This window comes from Notolabrus celidotus, chromosome 9 (genome assembly GCF_009762535.1).
Source record: "Notolabrus celidotus isolate fNotCel1 chromosome 9, fNotCel1.pri, whole genome shotgun sequence".
In the NCBI taxonomy this organism is placed as follows: Eukaryota; Metazoa; Chordata; class Actinopteri; order Labriformes; family Labridae; genus Notolabrus; species Notolabrus celidotus.
The window spans coordinates 14756950-14779156 of record NC_048280.1 but is presented as its reverse complement, the minus strand read 5'-3'; the positions used below and the strand labels follow the sequence as shown (position 1 = coordinate 14779156).

Genomic DNA, 22207 nt, shown 5'->3' with positions numbered 1-22207 from the left:
TTTATTTCAAATCACTTCTCAGCTAGCAGTGGTTTGGCAACCTCACTCTTTGTCCTTTGACTCTGGGTTCAAACATGTCATCACTTACCGTAGAACATTTTGTTGCTTTCGTTGCTTCCTAATAAAATAAAGATTTACAGGAATGGAAGAGGAGTGAAAAAAATAAAGCAGGAGGAAAAAAAACAGATGTTTAGTTAGGTCAGTGCTTGTCTTTTTTTGCATCAATAAATGACTCTTTCCCTTTCTTTCATTGCCTCTTAGGTTTGAGATTGACATAGAGCCATTATTTGCCACCATGGCCTTATACGACCTGAAAGAGAAGAAAAAGGTGAGAAATCTTTGCCTCAAGATCATCTTTTCCATCTCTAATGTTGTCCTGATGGTGTTTCCAATGTCTTGTTCTTGGAAACTTGTGTCACATGTTCACCTTGCCACATACAGTACAGGGATGGGACAAAATAACCACGTACAGTACAATAGCCTTGCAGTAATTGACAGTTTGGGTGAGGATCATTATGTGTGTGTTTGTTGTGGAGACTGTCAGTGTCTTTCAGTAGAGGTTGGGCCTACTTTCAGCCACAGGACTAGTTGCTGCAATATTTTGAGACTTGTGTAGCTACATCAGACTATAGTGTTTTTTGTTTGTTGATTTAATTTTAACTCTGACAGTAACAACAGAAAACCACAAACACAAAGGCAGGACATGGGCAACTCTTATCAAAGGCACAATAAGTGAATATAAGATAAACAGAATGATGTAAAAACCTGAAATCGAAACAATATTAGAACATGTAATCACTATTACATTTAACTGAAAGTCAAAATTTCATCAGATAAACCTAAATAATATAATTAAGATAATCATAAACTTCAGAGTTAATGAACCAACATTTTAAATCTTGATGATCTTAGAAACCCCAAATGTAGTTATATTTCAGTCCATAGATGACACATCAATTTGGTTTGTAAAAAATACCTTAATCTTATTAATAAATGAAGTATTTTTATTAAAAAAGTATTAAAAATCTCTGTAACAAGAAAACGAAACAGTGATCACAGGTCAGGGATTCTTTTTTTTATAATTGCAATGAATCACATTTTTAATCCCATGTTTGATATTCCAGTATTTTGCATTTCAAAACAGGATAAGTCCACATTAACAATGTAAATCACTTCTTATTGGGAGTCAAATGAATGCAATGAAATCCTCCACAATGTTGACCAGCCTGCAGTCACTTGCAGCCGTTGTAGCAAGTTTTGTAGTTCTTCAATTAGTTTTCATCCACTGATCTGTGGGGATCCACACCCTCCAAAAAATAGTGCTCTGCTGGTTTTAGTGATGGGGTTTGCCTCTAACATCAGTCTGATTAGCCGTACTTCAGTTTTATTTTGATTTCTTTTGACACAAAGTTCATATTACTTTTGACCCGTCAACTGAGCTGTCCTGGAGTTTTTTTTAAGTGGGACGCTCAAAAGTGCAGTGACTCTGTTATTTCTAGTCACAGGAGGTGCAGGAAGCAAGAAGACACCATGCAAATTAACTATGGTGCGCCAAAAGGGACAAAATAACACATGATTAACTTAAAAATCACTTTTCAATTGATGCTTTAAAGCTGACAGTCCTAGTTGAGGGACAGCTGTGACTCAGTGCTAGAGTTGGTTGTCTCCCAATCAGAGGACCAGGGGTTCGATCCCAGGTCCGCATGCAAAAGTGTCCCTGGGCAAGACATGTAACCCTAAAGTATTGGCTTTTTGGATGTAACAGCCTACAGTCTTAAAGGCATTATTGATCATCATGCTAATCCAGTAACTGTTTTCAGTAAATATTTTAAAAATGTACACCCTTTATTCATGATAACTGTTGTGTACCTTGAGCTTCCACTTGATTCTGGGAGGCCTTGTAGTTTCTTCTGGCAGGCAGCATGACAGTGAGGGATCAGTGTAATCTACAAGGTTTTATGTCCCCTCATCCTCAGATTTTTATGCCCTCTGGGGGTCGACATGTTTTGGTTCTATAGCTACTAATACCACTCCACATTTTCCCAGTCATTCATTTTGAGCCAAGGCTGTTTGCATGTTTTCTGAGGATTTACACAGCTGGATGGTTTTTTTGGGTGGTGGGCTGGAAGGATTTAGTTTGAACTTAAGCACTCATGGATCTCTCCAATGAGACAGGGCTTTAGCCACTGGCCTTACCCTCTTCTCTATTGGGCTGCTTCGGGACTGATGGCTCAGAGATTGTCTACTGGGTAAACAGGGAAATTGAATGCATTATATTTGTGAAAATTGATTTATAAACCAGTCTGGGGACAACACAAACGACATATTCTGCCAGTATGTGAAAGAGTGCGCCTTAAATCCCTGATTCTTTCCCCGTTCTGCTTGATGTCAGTCCACTAGAGGCACAGTGTGTTTCACTTAAGATGACTAATTTTATTATGTGTTAAACCAGTGTGTCCCTGTCAAGGTTACTACACCTCCCTGCCTATTACGCTGAGCAGAGATGGATCCAGACTGTTAAAGAGCCATGAAATGTGTCTGTGAGTGAGGGAGAAGCTCGACTTGTCGTTCAGATTTGATTTCAGTGGAACTGTGAAGCATTTGCGACTGACCCATTTATCTTCTGAATCCTTCACTTTCTTTTTTTACCCTACTCAAACTTTCTTCAGTACATCTCTCTTACTCTTTCTGTCTCCTCAAGAGAGTTATACTTTATTTTCTGCCACATTTCTGCTGCCTCTTTTCTCTCTGTTCCCCTCCATTGCTGTTTTCTCTGTATCATGTAGGAATTTTGTTGCTGCTGCTGCTGCTCTGTTTTTTTTTTTTTGGTTTCACATCTGTGAAATCTGCAGCAGATGTTCATATAATTCCATATAATACTCTAGTTGCCTCTTTGGTCCATCAGCCGAGATGTGGACACAGGATTTTGACCCTACAAGTGGCCTACTTGTTATATGAGATCCATGGATAGAAACATACAAAGGTTTAAGAGTAGACACGCAAGCAGGCAAGTATGTCTGCACAGTAAAAAAAAGAGTTAAGAAATGTTTTGGAAATCAGCACGAGGCATTGGTAGTCTTCTTGTTAGTGTTGTACAAGATGAGGCCAGCCTACTTTTACTGAACTGTGAGGGAGGACATGATGAGTTATTTATGAATGCAGTGGATACTTGTATATAATGTCAGTTCGCTATGTTTCTGTCAGGACCCCTCTCCTCAAAAGACTCAATTATGTGCATGCAATAAGTTATATTTGGTGGTATGGCTCTTTCCTGTGAGCTCCCTGCCCTTCCAAGTGCCTACTTGGAATGCCAAAGCCTGAAGCGAGGAGAGCACACCTCCCCTCTCTTTCATGTGCATATAGGAAAAGCCAAGGTGGGGAGAGCAACAGCAAAGACCTCCGAGGTACAGAACAGAGCGGGTGACAATACATATGACACTGGTAAAATCAGACACAGCAGAAAAGGAGGCGCTTGGGTGGAGGTGGGTTGCAAAGCGGTTTCCAGAGGAAGCAGGAAGAGAAGGCAGGTTAAAGCAGTTTAAATAGAACACCATTTTGCTGTTTGCCAATTGGATGCATAGATGTAATCTGCTGATAGGGGCTGGTGTTAAGAGCAGCTGATGTTCTGTGGGTTGAGAAGGGCTTCATGGCCTGCTTTAACTAAAGCTGTGCTCAATGTGTGTTAACTTCAGAGAAAAGAAAATGTGAAGTCTTTGTCCTTAACATTGTGTTTCAGTCAGTCAGATGGATTGCATAATCAATACCTTACAAAGGTGTACACGAACAAAAAATTGTCATGTCATTGCATCATTAGAGTTAAAAGGTTGATTTCTCGAATGGTACACTCAGTGAATGCATGCTCTTTGTTTGATACATTATTTCTATTGAGTTCAAATGTGAAGCAAAAATATTGTATTAAAGGCAGCTGACTTTGATTGAGGGTGGTCTCAGAGGGTGGTGAACCCCTGGTGAACCCCTCCAACGCAGAACTCTAACTTTCACTGGAAGTATGTACAGAATAATTTCTTGATAAATACCTCCTGAGTGTGTAGTCTGACCATACTCCCTGTCATCACTGTCCAATCAACAGTCTATAAGTCTTCTTTAGTGTGGTCGGTGTCACAGAGGTCCTGTGGGATGAGCTCAATGAGAAGTTAATGGCTTTCCAGTGAAAAGGATCACATGACACACACAGGCCAGGCCACAGCAGGACATATGGCGGTGTTCCTAGCCTGAGGTCATTTGGGAACAGTGGACTGAACATATGATATTCTGGATTCAGGTCTTTGGTCTGTACAATGACTCTATCGTGGTGCTTTTTTCTTTAATCCCTCTTCAAAACTTCAGGAAGAGATTGTACCTAAGAGTGGCATGCTGCATAAATTGAGTTTCCCTCTCATGGATGCACTCCTGGTTGCAAAATATTTTTTTGGCTCTCAAATTTCACACACATCATCTCTGTCTCCCTGCAGATATCGGAGAACTTCTACTGTGATCTGAATTCAGAGCAATTTAAAAACTTCTTAAAACCTCACACTCCACATGTGGATCAGTCTACCCTGGCCAGGTCTGCCATCTTCTCAATCACCTACCCGTCCCCAGATATCTACCTGGTCATCAAGGTAATATGCCAGTCTATTACACATGAACAAGATGCTGATAAGTAAGAGGAATTAGCTATTTTCTTTCTGGCTTGAGATTATGTACTGCATATACACTCCCAACTTATTTTATGTACCTTGTAAATCAGTGTTTTTTTCAGTTCAATTATTTGCTCTAAAGTCTCATGTTCTTCCTCTCTGTGTTTTAGATTGAAAAGGTTCTCCAGCAGGGTGAGATCAGCGACTGTGCTGATCCCTACATGACATTAAGGGAATGTGACTCCACAAAGGTAACGCTGCAGAGAAATTATTTGACAACCACAAGAGAAGTTACTGCTGCCCTCATTTACTTTACTTTGCTTGTGGTCATCCAGAGCAAGGACAAGGCTGAGAAGCTGAGAACCCAGGCAGAGACGTTCTGCCAGAGGCTGGGTCGCTATCGCATGCCTTTTGCCTGGGCAACAGTCAATATTATGGAGGTCGTCTCCACTGCTACTATAGACCGAGATGTCACCGACTCTGACAGCTTGAAAGGAGGTATGTTCCTATGTGTTGGTCCTAAAGAGTGTCTTTGTTTGACATGAATGCCTTGTGGTCACTTACATGCATTTACTTATCATACTGTATCCATGTACTTACAGCAAACATATACAATTTTATCCTAGGTAAATCCAGCAGCATTGACCGGAGAGCACAGTTTCCCAGGAGGAATTCTGAACGTTACAGCACCATCGATGATCAGTTTTGTAACATTTCCGCCTTCAAACCTGCTACCATCACTATCAGCACCATCTTTAAGCAGGTTGGACCACTACCTGAGCACAAAAAGAGACAGATCTGTAAAAAATGTATATTCCTTGAGGTGCAAGATAGAGTGTTTCAGACGGACCAGCTGGTGTTTACTGCCTGACCTCAAAATGCCATTCCATCAGGATTTAGTCACCATAAATCCATGACTATGGATAAATACTGCTAAGTGTGAAGAGCCGACTTTGCTGCTACAAAACACCTCTTTACTTTTGCAGTAGTACTGCAGCTTAGCTCTGTCGGAAAATAATCACTCATTTGCTCTGTTTACCTGTGTGTGTTTGTGTAATTGTGTCAGGAGGGAGATCGGTTGAGTGATGAGGATTGTCTCAAGTTCTTGTCTGAAATCAAGAAAACCTCGACTCCACAGAGGAGAACCAAGACAATACCAGGTCATCTCTCATCACACTGAAGCACGCACTCCAACATTTTATTTTAATCTTAGATCAAGGAACACATTACGGGAACAGCACTTGCCTTGAAAGAAGTAGAGCAGATTTATGAGTCTATTGTCATAACTGTCTAAGATTTTTTTAAAGTATGAGGAAAAACACAAAATGCTTTTTTTCGGTAAGTGCAGTAACTTCCTGGAGTCTTTCTGTCACCAGTATGTTGCCAGATCACAAGAAACTTAAGGAAGCAGATGCACCAGGAATTTACCTTGCACTTACACTTTTCTCAAATCATCAACACATTATTTAAAAAGATAGAATAGAATGTAATGATCAGTGAGCTTAAGACTTGGCAGATGGATTTTATTTTGGTAAGACTTTTGTTCAGGTCAGCTGGGCAAACTGACTGTAGCTTCTGTTAAATTAAAAGACATTAGATCAGATTGATCTTCTTAGCTTGCTCTCGGCAAGAAAGCAAAATGTGGACTGGGATTTTTATAGGAGCTTATCTCTTTGCTTCCTGATTAGAAAGGTGAAGATTGAAATGCCGTGATATTTGATATGATATATGTAGCACATAGTAGACCGTACAGAATTCTGTTCACTAATTTGTGAATTTGACTCATTTTGTGTCTTCCAGGTTCCATAAAAGTGGATATGTCTCCAGTCCACGACACACCAGTGGCAACTTTGTCCACTGAACTCATCCCTCTGATACCTGTGGCTGAGAAAAACATTCGGCCCGTCAAAGAGGTGCTGGAGTTCGCATCCAGTGAAGTTTACGTCCCTCACAACATTTACAGGTGGGTCAATCATCATACATTCCTGTCACATTTTACTCAAAACCTCTCAAAACAAAGACATAAATGAGTTTCTTTATTTTTCTAATTAAATGTTAAACAGATTATGTCAAGGAGAACTGCTGATACCACAACATCATGTAATACAAACAAGGTCCTTAAGAGCAAGTGATTCATGGTCTGAGGTGTAAACAGGTTTGCTCGCTCTTACAGAGAGTTTATTTCTCTGAAAGGCCAGAAGCAACAAAAACAGTCATGCTGTACTCATCACTCAAGGGCTGACATCCCTCTGCGGCTTTGCTCTTTCAGTGTGGTGACTATTTTTAGGCTTTTTTACTCAGCCTACCTGCAAAATTGCCTCATAGTGTAACAGTAAGACAGCAGCCTTTGTCAGCAGAGGTTTAAATCAACACTCGGTTCTCAAATTGTTTCGCTCATCGTGGAACATTTGCAACATCATGTGTGAACAAGCCCTCTGTGTGGTAATTACATCCTGACATTCTCTGAGCATTCGTTCACTTGAATCTGTATTCAAAGTTTCAGTAAAGATTACAATGTTGCATAAAAACCACAGGGCACAGTAAAGTACTGGTTGTTGTGGGCTTTCTATGACACAACTGTGTCTTTACTACATGCCTGAGATGTTGGTGAACAGACAGTGCCATCTAGTGATGAATATTGGAACCACTTCCTCACATAAAGAGGGATTTTTGGCTGATTATTTCATGTGTTAATTAAACAGGAAATGCCCTTTAGTCTAATTTGCTCTCTCTTTGTCTTTGTAGGAACCTGCTCTATGTCTACCCTGAGAGGCTAAACTTTGTCAACAGGCTCACATCAGCAAAAAACATAACCATCAAAATCCAGTTTATGAGCGGAGAGGACCAGACCTGCTGTCTTCCTGTGAGTGTTTTTAATCTGAAATGTTACAGCTCTGTTATAACAATGGAAATAACTGCCATCAGGCTTCTAATATATGTGCTTATGAAAGTGTGTGCTTTGCAGGATTTGATTACCGTTACAGAAATGTTTGCATTCATTGAAGTTAAAGAATAGGTTCATATTTTTACAAGACTGTCTCAAATGAATAGTTGGATGTGAAATAACACTGAGAAGGTTTTGCTTAAATTGATTATTCCTTCTGTATTCAAAATGTATCTAAAGCTTTCATGATGGGCTGGTAAAATCAAGTGAATCACCTGTTTACAATCTTTTTTGCTGTACTGGAAAGACAGTAACAAACAGATGGAATTTTATATAATATATAAAGGATGTTACTTAGAAGATACTCATTTAATATAATTTAACAGGACAGCTGAAGACAGTTTTTTTTTAAATAATAGGTTACACAAACTTGCCCAGGAATTTGTATTTTGTCTTAATTACTTGCATCAAACTTAAATTATGATAATGCTTACATAGCCAGCGAGAACAGGGGAATCTGTAAGACAGGATGTTGTTTAAGACAGACTTAGAACCATGTTGAGCTATCTTTTAGGCACTTTTTTTAAACCTGTTTCAGTCACTACAATGCCATTTTGCATTTGAACAGCCCAGTCTAACTATACAGTATGTATCAAGCAAATTTTGTGCGACTGGACAGAAAAAAACTTGTACCAACCTACCTTTGATTTTTGTTTTTCCTATTCTCCTGTCCATTCTCAGGTCATTTTTGGGAAATCAAATGGCCCTGAATTTTTATCAGAAGTCTACACCCCTGTTACCTACCATAACAAGCAAGTACACCTTACTATGTTACATTGCTATAGCTTATTTCTGTCATTTAAGCATGGTTAGTAACTCTCTATGTCCATGACTCTCTTCTAATACTCATGCCTGTGCTTTCCCCTGTTTGCTCATTTATCCTTCTCTGTTTCTGTCCCACCCTCCCTCTCTGGTCTGTTTATTCTTCTTTGTTCCCCTCCTTTTTCTGTCTCCATCAGGTCCCCAGATTTCTACGAGGAAGTGAAGTTGGCTGTCCCGGCCCGTCTGACGGAGAGACACCACCTGCTGTTCACTTTCTACCACATCAGCTGCCAGCAGAAACAGAACCAGAGTTGCTGTGAAACACTCATTGGATACTCAGTGAGACTTTGTCCCCTTCTACCCATTTTTATATTCAAGGCTTTAAAGATAAAAGTGCTGGCATGCTAACATTAGGAATTACCTCAAAGCACATTCTGCAAAGACAAAAAGTGTCAGAAGCAAAGCCATCATTGTACGATATGCTGGATTGACAAGGTTGATTTAATTTTAGTGCTTATAAAAAGTTATTTTTCTTTTTCTGAAGTGACTACATAAAACATTTTCTGATGTTAATGTGCAAACACTTCCTGGTTATTTTTCTTTAGTGGCTGCCCATGTTGAATAATGACCGACTTCAGACTGGTCAGTTCTGTCTGCCCATTGCCTTGGAGCGACTACCTCCCAACTATTCCCTGCACGTGCCAGAGGTATTCAAATCTATTATACAGAATATACAGCTATCCATAACACACTCATGTAAATAAACCATGCAGCATGAAATTATTCCTCGAAGGCTATATCTGAATCAGTTGTGACATAGACGTATATGACACCATAACATTTCCTGTGTTTTGTTACGTAGAAACTTCCCCAGCAGACCCCTCCAGTCAAGTGGATGGAGAGTCACAAAGGACTGTTCAACCTCGAGATCCAGGCAGTTTCATCTGTGCACACACAAGTGAGAAGAATTTACACACTACAGAAAAACAGAATAACATGATGGCTGTTTTTTTTCTCTAACCCCTTTGTCTCTAACCCCTAACCGTCATTTGGTCTGTCATGCGCTAAAGTAGACTAAACATGACTTCACTTACACATAGCACAACAAGTCTCCACTCTGCTGTATTAAAGCTGGGGTTGGCAGTCTCGGAAAACTAGCATGAATTTGAATGCAGCATTTCCTTAGGACTCCGTCTAACCCCTCCCCTCCTCCCTCAGAGCTACTCCAAAACGACGCCCCCCCTCCCCCCACTCACATGCACGAGCGCCGCTGACTTGCGACCATATGATGGTGACTGATTCAAAACCGGTCCTCACCAAAACATTATCATAGTGAAAGTTAAAAACACAAACAAACATGGCTGCTGTTAGTACTCACAACTGTCATTCTAGCATTATCCAGTTGTACTGGTGACACGATATCAGGAGAAAAGTTATAACACATATAACAATGTAACAGCTCCACTGTTTGTTAAACGTGTTCAGTGTAGATGCTCTTAATTCCTACAGTGTTGACGGTTAGTGAAGGCATCAGGAGAGGTGTAGAGTGTGTGAGCTGGAGAGAGGAGAGACAAGAGGAGAAGTTCTTCATTCATTCAAACATTGATTGTTCTTTTGTTGGTTGTCGTGATCATGGCCGACAGTGACCGGTTATTAAAGCTCAACGTGTTCACGAATCGGCTCGTCATCCCTACAGCGTCCAGACGGACGCTGCAGTACATCTACATTTTCTGTAGGACTTAGTAAATGTCATTCATTCTTCTGCTTGTCAGAGCCCCTGTGGTGAGAGCTTTTTCTGATCCGGACTACAGTCCTGAGCAAAGCATCTCATCGGGTCAGAGGGGACAGTCCCGAGGTCGAGCGAGAGGGGCAGTCAATAGAGTCAGGGGAAGCAGCGGCAGGAGACAGGGACTCAGAGTGCACGCCGGGGAAATGGATTTGATTGGTTTAAAATTTTGGCACCCAAAAAAGGCTGATTGGTTGGTGTTTTCCCAGGTTTACTCCGGCTGTAGATAGCAGCTTTTTTTAGCTCTTTTTTAAGAACACATTATGTATTGATTGCCATCAGGACATACAGATAATTTTAACCAGTATAACAAAAAGTGTATCTAAATCTGACTACCAACCCCAGCTTTAAGTCATCCCCCCTGGAGTAAAACATGTGCCCTGTCTGGTTACATTCGTTTCTCTGTTTGTGTCTTAGTCATCCTTATGCTTTCCCTTTCGCTCTCTGTAAAATCACTATTACTGTTTTCTGCCAGGACAACCACCTGGAGCGTTTCTTCACCCTCTGTCACGCCCTGGAGGGTGGAGCCACATTCCCGCTGCGGGTCAGGGAGGAGAAGATTCCAGAGAACAAGCTAGAGCACGAGCTGAAGCTCAGCATCATCTCCCTGTCCTCCTCCAGTTTAGAGCCGCTTGTCCTCTTCCTCCATCTAGTGCTGGATAAGCTTTTCACACTCATCATGCAGCCGATGGTCATCGCTGGCCAGACAGGTGAAGAGTTATTTTGACTCAAGTCACAGAATGAAGTCAATCACATGTGTTGCATTTTGCTACTTTTTTTTGTGTAGCATTGTTTTAAGTTAAACATCTTTCAGTGTAGCAGTGTCTGTTGGAATGGTAAAGACATTTCAGACTGACACATTCTGCTTTGAGATCTTGGGATGAGAATCATTCAAAAATTGGACATTTCATTGCCTAAATATTAGGATTATGTAATTTACAACTCTTTGACTCAAATATACAAATGAAAAAAGGAAGAGAATGATCAATAACTGATAGTTTTTTAACTCATGGATAAAGAGAGGGTGCACATTTTCAAATCAGAAATACTAAGAGCTATTGATTAAGTTTCAGTGTATTTTTGAAGAGCACAATGACTATTAAGGGAAAAAACACCCTTAAGCTAAAGGTGGCGACCACATATTGCTCCTTTTGTTGAATTAACAGCACAAACTTTACGAACTGTGAACATAATTTTCTGAAAAAAAATAAATAAAAAAAAAAATTCAAATTTGAAAAGCAGCCCATTTCAGAAATGTTGAGTATTTCTGCTTAACAATGGATTTTTTTAAGCAATTTTTCAATTACTGAAATTGTTGCAGATAAATGATCTCCTTATTATGTAGTAGTTTCCCCCAGTAGGTTAAGTAATTACTGAAAAGTTGTTTGTGATGCACTTAACGTTATTTAGATATTAGGAAGAAGTGATAAAAAGGAGTGATTTCAGAGTCCTTTGTTTCATGATATAGATTAAGCTGCACATAAGTGTCAGGTATCGATTATTTGATTATATTAACATTACAACTCTTGTTTTTTCTGTTCTGGTTTTATGTCCTACAGCCAATCTAGCCCAGATAGCCTTTGAATCAGTGGTGTCGATTGTCAACAGTCTACACAACAGTCAGGAGCTGATCAGAGACCAGCAAGGGAGAAACAGCCTCCTGGCAACCTACCTGTACTGGGTGTTTCGTCTTCCTGATCCTCCTCAAGATGTGCAGAATGCAGGTACTGACAAACTGATCAATACTGTTGTTTTTCAATACATTGTTGAGATAGTTTTAAGAATGAAAGTTTTTTGTCAATCAACCCGTGTTAAGGTTCAGTCAGTATGATACCTTCAGCAGAGAGCCGCTACAGCACCATGGGCCGGGCCACAGCAGCAACAGTAGGCAGTATGCTACTCCAGTCCAGGATCCGCAGCAGCAGCAATCCTGACATCCCTGCTCCACACACCTCTGCTGAAGATGCTGAGGTCAAAGACATCCTAAAGGTATAGAGCAGGGGTGTCAAACTCATTTCAGTTCAGGGGCCACATACGGCCCAGTTTGATCTCAAGTGGGCCGGATCAGTATAATCCGGCCATAATAACCTATAGAGAAGGACAACTAAAAATGTTTCCCTTTGTTTTAGTGAAAAGTACATTCTGAAAATCTCCACATTACATGAACTATGATGAGTCTCATTGTGGGACCTATGACACACCACATGTATGGTAAGCATGTGTACGATACGTGTCTCCTTTTTATGAAAAAGACGGATCCACCGCTCCAGCTGTTACAAGGTTACATTTACGAAAACTTTAGTCTTGATTGGATCTTGAAGTGCTCTAAAAAGTCTCTGAATTTCCACTGGACTATGCAAACTGCAAATATTATCCCAGAGCGCCGTTCAGGTGTGATCCATCAGCACTATGATTGTATGTTGCCCCCAGAGGACAAATCTGAAATAGCAGTTACTTTATTGAAAAATTGTAGGTAATGTCTTATCTGTACACCACTGGTACAGAGGGAAAACCCTGTCACCAAGCATTAGAAGACCTTTATCTGCAGTGATTTCAAGTGTCACTTAAATTAGGCTTGTTCTGAAAGTTTTACATCTGCTAAAATAGACTTCTACATGCACACTTAGAGAGTAATGTGCATCTATTTAAAAAGTACATGACAAACCTTGACTAAATGTACCCTTATTTTTTCTGATGGTTGTGTATATTCATGACATAATGCAAACACACATAGTGCAGTATGCAAAGCAAAACATCCTCACAGTGCATCAGGTATTGTAATAGGCCAATGGATGCCCACCTAATAATGAGTGCATCAATCACGTTCAGGGTGATGAAACCTGTGTTTCCGTCTCAAGGGCCACAACAACCCAGGCAGCCGCATGTCCACATATGGGGAAGTAAGCAACCACCAGAACTTCACAGGAAGCACCAGGCCCTCCAATAGGAAGGTACGACAGTTTTTTCTGTCTGCATGTTGCATTTTAACAAAAAGGGCATTTTGTTGAATTCACTTTCTTTAAAGCAAAGTTAGGATCTCTCTGTGCTGAACATTGACACTGACATTGAATCAGTGAGCGACTGTGCAGCCTTGTAGACGTTAGATATGTATTGAGATTTGCTTAGGTTAGTTTATTATGTTTAAAAGTATCAAGATTTCCAGCTCTTCTCAGGTCTTCTGGCAGGCTGTTTCAGCGTCTTGGAGCATAGTGGCTGAAAGCAGCATCACCAAATGTTTTTGTTTTACTCTGAACGGCTAAGAAAGGAAGAGCTGGAGGATCTGAGGAGCCTTCTTGGTTCACAAACTAAAAGCATCTCTGAGATGTAGTCTGGTGCGATGCCATGCAACACCCTCTAAACTTTGATTTTCATTAGCTTAAAGGGAAAACTAATAGGTAGATTTTAAAAAAAGGTGTAATGTGTGCTCTCTCTGGTCTTGGTAGCATTCGTGCTGCAGAATCTTGAATGAACTGCACCTGATTTAGTTTGTTCTTAGGCTGACCAGAAAGGAGAGCATTACAGAAGTCTGGGCTGCCAGTTAGAAAAACATGAATCAGCCTCTCTTTGCTGCTCAGTCAAGCTTTGAACAATCAGTTCCCCTTGATAACCAGAGGGTGGGGGTGTTACACTGAAGACACATATATTCTGGTTTATTCAAAACTCAGCCAATATATCATTTTAAAGTCTGGGTCAGTGTGATACTTACAGCATGATTAAATAGAATACTCTTTAGACTATTTGCGTTTAACAAATGAAGGTTTTATCTAACTCCAGTTTGCGTGTGTGTGTGTTCTCTCTTGCAGCAGTTTCATGAGGAATTGGCCCTGCAGATGGTCGTCAGCACCGGGGTCTGCAGAGAGAATGCGTACAAATACGCCTGGTTCTTCTTTGAGCTGCTGGTCAGTGTGGTGTTTACTTTTTGATTGACTGAAAAGAAAAAATAAGAACTGCATCTGGTGTTTATGATGAATGAAAGCAGTAATAAAAAACAGTACATGACCTCATAGGCACGCTTAAAAAGATAAATGATAGTTTTTTTGTTTGATGGATAAAACAGCATTTTACAGTCAATGGAGTCTGTAATGTACGGAGCCGGTTGACAATGAATCACTCTTTTGGAGTTTTTGAAGTGAATCATCACTCATATTCACCCAAATCTATCCAGTTAATCACACTTATTTATGCTTCTTCCTTCCATAACCTCACTTAAGGATGCTAATTTTTATAAGGCATCTTGTAAGGCATCTTTTATAATCTGAATCAGATTGAAAGCATTGATGAATAGTGAAATAATGCCCTTGTCTTATCAGCTCAGCTCCTCATCTGTCAGGTTTCTTGACAGATTATTGACTCACATGCATATTCATTGCTCTCACTTTCCATTAACGTTCATTTCCATGGTATCTACTCTTGCTTTTTATCTGACTTTCATTTGTTATGTGTGTTGATGTGTGATGTCTTTAACAGGTGAAAAGCATGGCTCAGCATGTGTCTCATCTCGACAAGCACAGTGTTCCTCGAAGGAGCCGCTTCTCGGATCGATTTAAGGATGACATCACCACTATTGTCTCTGTGGTTACAGCTGAGATTGGGACCATCCTTGTCAAACAACATAAGGTGAAATAACCTTAACTGTAACTGAGGTTCATCCTATTCTCTATACTGTGTCTGTCTGCCTCCTGTTCTCCTTGGATTTGGTGCAGCAGAGGCAGTTTCATCCTGAGCGTACATGTTGTCAGTGTCCTCCAAACAACAGGGGAGATGGAGGTGCTAATTATATTTGCCTCTGCGGTATCAAAAGCTCAGCTTTCACGGCTATTTGCTTGGCAAGATCCACTCAGTGCGGCTTACTGATTGCTCTTTGTTGGTTGTTGTTGTTTTAGGAGGTAGAGCAAGCAGAGAAAGTCAACATCAGTCTGGCCTTCTTCCTCTACGACCTGCTTTCTCTCATGGACCGAGGATTTGTCTTTCAGCTGGTGAAAAACTACTGCAACCAGGTCAAAATAATACAAATAACACTTCTGAAAAACAAAAACCATTAGCATGTTACTTATATTACATAAATTCGGTACTTTCTTCGGTCGACTTTTATGTTTTCACTGTTATCTTTTCTTCCTCCTAGATGTCAGCTAAGAATGTGTCGATGCCAACACTGATCAGCATGCGTCTGGAGTTTTTGCGAATCTTGTGCAGTCACGAGCACTACCTCAACCTGAGCCTCTTCTTCAGCAGCCCTGCCTCCGCTCCTGCCTCACCATGTCCCTCTATCTCCTCACAGGTCTGCACACTTTGTCTGTCAAAGTTTCAACTGCTGTGTTTTTGCAAATCAGGTATTCAGGGGATTTCATGCTCGCTGCAAATGAATACACCCGTCTGAATGGCCTAAGACAGCCTCTCTCCTTGCACTGCCATTCATTATGGGAGAAAAATATCATCATAGATGCAATATAATAATGAGTTAGCAGTGTTAATGTTTGGACCTTTATGCTTTTCATAGAGATCAGCAGAGGAAAATAAGGTGGTTTCTAGAAAGACTAATAAATAAGGAATTTGTCATTTCTTTTTAGAAGGTAAGAAGGTAAATATCATCCTTTAGTTCTCGCCCCTCTCATTCAATCCCTGTTTTTCTTCATTTCATAATTCTATTCAGAGTTCTGGCTCGATCGGTTTCCAGGAGCAGCAGAGGATATTGGCGCTGTTTGAGCTTTCTCAGGAGTTCAAGCAGCAGCACTACCTCACTGGCCTGCTGCTGACAGAGCTCAGTGCAGCCCTGGACATGGAGTCAGAGGGGTATGGAAACACCAACACCTTCAAAATATACCTCAGCTGTTACTCTCTAATGATGTTGTTTTAGAAACGTTTTCTTGTAAGTTTCCCACATAAATGACATAGCTTATACCAATCAAACTGTCACAAATGAAAGCAGAGCGCTGACCTAAACTCTGGACCTGCCTTTTATAGACTGATTATAACAGGTTTGTGTTTTCCCAGGGGAAAGGTCCAGAGAAAGGCCATCAACGCCATCTACAGTCTGCTATGTTCTCATGATCTTGACCATCGCTGTATCAAACCTGAAGTCAGAGCCAAGGTTGCAGCCCTCTACCTCTCCCTGGTGGGGATAATCATCGACTCCACCAACTATCTGGACTTCACTGGTATTCTACTCACAGACTCATAACCATCCTGACATGTAATCTGTGTGTGCTATACACAAAATACTTAGATTTGTCAATGCAGATTAACACAGAAAGAACACATCAACACATTATTGGAACTATGGTTTAACACAAGATAATGGTTCTTAAGTTCAAGTGAAGCTTTTTTGAGAATGGAAAAATGGCTTCACCCTTGAAGGGAGAACAAAATGGACCTTTCTAAAAGCAAGGAATAGACTCATACAAAGATAACCTCTGTGAATCATCACTACAAGCTACGAAGCACTGGTAGTGTGATCCTGGCCCCGCCCCCTGCCTGTGTTTTCTTTAGTTTTCTGCTTTGTCGAACTTTTTTTTGGCATCAATCTGCGGGCAGTGGGGTTGTATCCCTCAGCCTAAACACTGCACACTGTGTGAGGATGGAGCTGCCAAGTGCCAGATCATAGGCACTAATGCAAGAGGAAGTTTGTGGTGTCATTAAACTTGGAAGGAGCAAAATTTGAAGGTTATGTTTGCAAACTTTTGCCAACAAATCAACTTGTTTCCTTAAGATGAGCCCTATTGTATTTGCTCTATAGACACAGGAGGATTGGTCTTTGGCATGTTCCAATGAATTTAGTGTAACTGTCAATTTATTGTACTCACTTTTGCAACAAAATTTCATTCAAATTTCATTCAATCCACTCGTATCTTACCATATTTCTTCTTCATGTATTCTGCAATATACTGCATAAAGTGGTGCCTTGTCCCTCCATATTGTTTGAACACTAAGATTCTGTCTATTTTAACCATGACAAAGACTCCAAAGTTTTTGCTTTTTTACGTTGAAGGCTTTAATTGAATTCAGTTTCTCTCTTCTTCAGTTTTACATACCTGACCCTTAATTTTCTCTGTAGTTTCTGACACACGCAGCGGGAAAAACAAGACGGGTGGACCTGAGGATGACCTTGAAAATGTCCCACCCATCAATCAGTCTGTTGCCATGGCAATCGCCGGGAACCCCTTCAACACGCTGGGACGGAATGTTCTTGTTTCCATGGCAGCCATGGTAAAATTAAGGAATAATTTCTTAATGTGAAGATTATAACAGATTGTGGTTTGTGCTATTGTTTTGAAAAGTTCAAAAGTGCACACGTGTGTGTGAAAGTATTCTGCGTCCTAACAGGTGAGCTGCACTCAAGCAGATTGATTCGCTGTCGGTGCCACACACACACTTCATCCATCCTGAAAAATCACACCCACACATACATCACACACACACATGTCTGTAGGAGATGGTTTATGGGCAGGAATTGCCATCATAAGTGAACAGGGCCGTCCTCCCTGACAAACAGATCCATCAAGTGTAGCTACAGCAACAACACAAGCAACATAAAAAAGCTGAGCGCCACCCTTCTCTTCCTCTTTTCCTGCTTCTTTCCAGGAGATGAATCAGTTCCTTCTCTGCTGTAACATGAAATACTGTTTTGGAAAAACTGATTTTCACAGAACTGAGCCATCACCTGGTATCCATCACAGATCCAAACATGGCTGCCAGAGCGCTCGCTCTTCATTTTCATGCTGATCCCCTTCAAACAATGTTTGACTCTTTTACTCATAGCAACAGACATGGTTTTTTACATGGTGCATATTTTACAAATAAACATGTGATGGTTTCGATTACATCCTACAAATTCTTTTGACGTTGGTTCTGGTGAGCTTCGCTCAGTCCTGCTGTTATACAGAGACCTGGAAACCAGGTTCTAGGGGGACATCCAGAGCACTCGGAGGTTAATGGGTACATTTATCAAAGCTGCCACACAGTGAAGCAGCAGTAGCTCTCTATAATAGCAATTCATCATCACAGAAATGAAGGTAAATTAATCTGCAGTAGATTTAACTCCTATTAAAATGGGCAAGAGAACATAATTCAGTCAAGCTAGTATGGTCAATAATGTTTTTGGTGTACTGAAGCTTTCAGCAACACTGTTAGTTTTTTAGATACACTAATTATACACGCTGCGGAACTCAAGGAGACTGCATCTTACAGTGTTTGCCAGTGACCTGGAGCGTTATGTCTCAGTGTTGATGAGGGCAGATGCATGGATGGAGATTTGTGTCTATGTTTCTGGCAGGGTCTCCTTACCTTCTACATTAAACCCATATCTCACTGCATATCCATCTCTCTCCTTTCTCCTACTAGCAAAGTAAATCCATCGCCGCCCTTGCAGCAGACACCAGTCGCCACCTGTTGGTGTGTTTCCTGTGGGTGATGAAGAACGCTGACAGGAGTGTGATTCAGCGCTGGACCATAGATATGCCTCCCTCACAGCTAAACAAGCTGCTGGAGCTCCTCACTATCTGTGTGTCCTGCTTTGAGTACCGGGTCAGTTTGCACATGAATCCACTAGTTTATATTACTTTGCATCAGGACAGTCATTTGAGTTTCATGATATGTTTATATAAATACAGATGGAAATTTGTAGTTTTTTTTTCTCTCTTCTGCAGCTGTATTTATCCCGGAATGAAGGGATAAATTCAAACTCTTTGGTTCAGAATATTAAAACTATGCGATTTGCATTTGCACTATGTGAATGTTTGTTTGTATGTTTTTAGGGTAAACAGAGCAGCGACAAAGTGAGCACCCAGGCCTTACAGAAATCCCAGCAGGCTAAGCTGCAGCTGGAAGAAGCCTTGCTGAGAGGAATGGGAGCCCGCGGGGAAATGATGAAACGAGTTGGAGGTAGTGTATCCCCACACACTTTAACAACTACCTATTTTATTTGTAAAGTTGCTTCTCTGTCAGATTTAGATCTGCGTTTTCTGCAATATTTCAAAGTTTTGAACATGATCTACCCACAAAACTAGTGAACACTCAGATTTTTAGAATGTTATCAGTATTTTAGAAATGTGCGGTCAGCAAGTCACTGTAGGAACCAATTTCATGTCACAGAGTGTGTGCTTAGGCACTTCCAGCCTTCTTGCAATAGTCAGGATTCTGTGCATCCTATATGTGCTCTGCCTGCAGTTTTTAAACATGGGTAAATTCTGATGTATGTGCACTCTAAGTAAATCTTTCATGATTGTGAAAAAACAGCTCTGACTTTGTCTCCCTTTCTTTTTTTTTACACATATTATCTAAATTGCTTCTTGTATTTCATTAAACCTCACATTCTGTTTTTGCATAATGTTAATTTGTCTCATGGGCTGCATGCATTTCATTCCTGGTTTAGTACATTTTCTGTTTTCTCTAGCAAATGTGTTTTCATAAAATGAATGGCTTCTTTTTTTACTCCTCATAGGAATGGATAGGACCATGGGCCAGAGGGAGCATCTACGATGGAGGAAAGACCTCACTCAGTGGAGACAGACCAATGACAGACAGGATAAGTAAGTCCTGAGCTTGTCAGCTGATTTGCCTTCCTTTCTCTTTTTTGATATTTTATAAGTTGTTGTTTTTCCTTTCTAAATTTCTATTTTTCCCTCAGGACTAAAGCAGAGTTGGACCAGGAGGCTCTGATCTGTGGGAACTTAGCCACAGAGGCTAACCTTATTGTGTTGGACCTGCTGGAAACCATCGTACAGGTAAGAAAACTCTTACCTGCACCAGTGCAACATCTTTGGACAAAGTATGTCTAAAACATTCACATGAAACAGAGAAAAGATCAGGACATGGATATGCATCCTATTTAGCAATTGGACGCTCTGTATCGGATTGCACCGCATCATAATATTTTTCAGCTGCAGAGAAATCCCAAGAGTCAATGAGAGATTGTCTTTCATCAGTGAGCCCTATATAAAGTCAGTCAATTTGTATGCATAATTAAAATACCAACAGAGATCCTGATTTGCTATTTGAGTAAACCCTGATCAGCTTTCTTTGTGTCTAAACCAGAACAGCACCATGCCATCTCTTTTCACACATAAAGAGGAGAAGAAAAGGGGTTAATTGAAAGTTATTTTAACCACTGAAAGTGAACACGTTATGAAATAGGGATGTTCTAAATCAACTCATTTCCCAGTCTTAAAACAGAAAACTAATCCTCACTAGTATAAAGGGAGAAAATGAAGTAGTCAGAAAGCAGTCAAAATTAAGTATAGTTCATCTAACACAGCTGAACACAAGATCACAGAGTCTGGGGGTAAAAGTCAAAATGATTTGCAAAGTGTGGCTAACATGTGTAGTGTTAACAACACCAGCCATGGATCCTCCTTGCAGGTGTTGCTACATTTCTGTTCTGGTCACCAATTGTTTTAGTGAAGTTGTTATATGCCAGTTTCACTACACACAGTCTACATACAACTTAATCTCAATTTTCTACACCAAATACTGCCAAACCATGCTATACTACGAGATACCATCTCTCAGTTGTGCTTTTTACATTCAGGTAGTGAAGCACAGCATTATGGTGGTAGTTGTTAACCGGAGCTAGAGATAGTGGTAGGTTGCTGTGCTACAGCTTAGAGATGACTTATAACCTGCATTTAGGACCCAAGGATTTCTGGTGCTGACTAGCAAGGGTGATAATGTTTAATCGTTTAGATGACATCCTTGTTATGAAACTTGTTAAACAAAAAATGTGATTCACCTCTGTTCTCGTCCTCTCCTGCTCAGGCAGTGCCATTGGCTGACTGTAAGGACAGCGTGGTTGGTGGGGTGTTGAAGGTGTTACTCCACTCTCTCACCTGCAACCAGAGCACCACTTTCCTCTCTCACACCTTCAGCACACTCCGAGCGCTTGTTGTCAAGGTACTTTAAATTTTTTTCACTTTGTGAAAATTCAGAAGGAGGTGTGTGTGGGTGGATGTGTATACACAGGCACTATCTGTGTCTATATTAAATGTTCTCATTAGCCTGTGGGGGTGGAAAACTGCTGATCCAAGCTTGGTTGTATAAATGTGTGTGTGTCAATGTGTTCCTCTGTGTGTGTGTGTGTGTGTGTCTGTGTGTGTGTGTCTTGTTTTATTTGTCTGCATGTGTGTGTGTTTGTGTGCAGTTTGGGGACTTGTTGTTTGAGGAGGAGGCAGAGCAGTGTGCAGACCTATGCCAGAAGGTGCTTCAGTACTGCAGCAGCCCTGTCGATGAGAACAGGAGCCAGGCCTGTGCTACCCTCTACCTCATCATGAGATACAGCTACAGCAACGCCAGTGTAAGCACAAACACACACACACACACACACACACACACACACACACACACACACACACACACACACACACACACACACACACACACACACACACACACACATCATGCACAAAATCCTCTGTATATGCTCCAAAAGGTTGCAACCCCATAGATTCAGCCACACAAAGCAAATGTCAGGCATGTGTTACCTTTCTGTCAGATAAAACCTTATCTAACATCTAAGCCTGCTGCAGAAATTGCATTGATGTCAGGCTAAATTGGATTTAAGTGCACATGAGAGCACCGAATTGCTTATGATGCATGTTCTCATGAACACACAGAAGCAGGATGTCGCACACATCTTATCCCATCTTCTCTCCACTTTTCCTCTCCCGCTTGGCTTTAATGTCTTTTCCATGTCTATTTTGAGCATGCCGCAGAAACTTTCTGCTGAAGGATGTGTCTCTGAGAAGAGAGCAGAGAGATATGTCACTGTCTGCCTCGCCATGTTCCTACCCCTCTTTAACTAATGACAGCCAGACCTCTGCGCGCGCGTGTGTGTGTGTGTGTGTGTGTGTGTGTGTGTGTGTGTGTGTGTGTGTGTGTGTGTGTGTGTGTGTGTGTGTGTGTGTGTGTGTGTGTGTGTGTGTGTGTGTGTGTGTGTGTGCGTGTGTGTGTGTCAGTTACATATGTGTGAATGTGTAAGTATATGCGCCTGAAGGGCAGAGAGGAAGAGAGAGAGGGAATGCGAAAAGGGCGGAAAGGAGGAAATCAGGATAGAGATAGAGGAGTGTTTTTGCCATAGGTGAAGCA

At 40.9% G+C, this 22207-nt stretch overlaps 1 protein-coding gene across 4 annotated transcripts in view; it reads left to right on the top strand.

The window, feature by feature from the left end:
* dock8 (dedicator of cytokinesis 8) overlaps positions 1-22207 on the top strand; it is a 68326-nt gene that overhangs the window by 27774 nt on the left and 18345 nt on the right. For 2 of the 4 annotated variants that reach the window (XM_034692216.1, XM_034692217.1), the window contains exons 8-36: positions 262-328; positions 4473-4622; positions 4811-4891; positions 4976-5138; positions 5267-5403; positions 5707-5800; positions 6441-6603; positions 7386-7503; positions 8266-8336; positions 8544-8685; positions 8952-9053; positions 9209-9304; positions 10608-10842; positions 11692-11856; positions 11949-12121; positions 12991-13083; positions 13936-14031; positions 14600-14749; positions 15016-15129; positions 15255-15410; positions 15783-15922; positions 16124-16287; positions 17184-17335; positions 18470-18652; positions 18883-19009; positions 19569-19656; positions 19755-19851; positions 20882-21016; positions 21264-21416. In XM_034692216.1, coding sequence (XP_034548107.1) covers positions 262-328; positions 4473-4622; positions 4811-4891; positions 4976-5138; positions 5267-5403; positions 5707-5800; positions 6441-6603; positions 7386-7503; positions 8266-8336; positions 8544-8685; positions 8952-9053; positions 9209-9304; positions 10608-10842; positions 11692-11856; positions 11949-12121; positions 12991-13083; positions 13936-14031; positions 14600-14749; positions 15016-15129; positions 15255-15410; positions 15783-15922; positions 16124-16287; positions 17184-17335; positions 18470-18652; positions 18883-19009; positions 19569-19656; positions 19755-19851; positions 20882-21016; positions 21264-21416 — 3805 coding nt within the window. The remainder of the gene's footprint in view (positions 1-261; positions 329-4472; positions 4623-4810; positions 4892-4975; positions 5139-5266; positions 5404-5706; positions 5801-6440; positions 6604-7385; positions 7504-8265; positions 8337-8543; positions 8686-8951; positions 9054-9208; positions 9305-10607; positions 10843-11691; positions 11857-11948; positions 12122-12990; positions 13084-13935; positions 14032-14599; positions 14750-15015; positions 15130-15254; positions 15411-15782; positions 15923-16123; positions 16288-17183; positions 17336-18469; positions 18653-18882; positions 19010-19568; positions 19657-19754; positions 19852-20881; positions 21017-21263; positions 21417-22207) is intronic. The other 2 variants (XM_034692219.1, XM_034692218.1) reach the window with 2 other exon arrangements.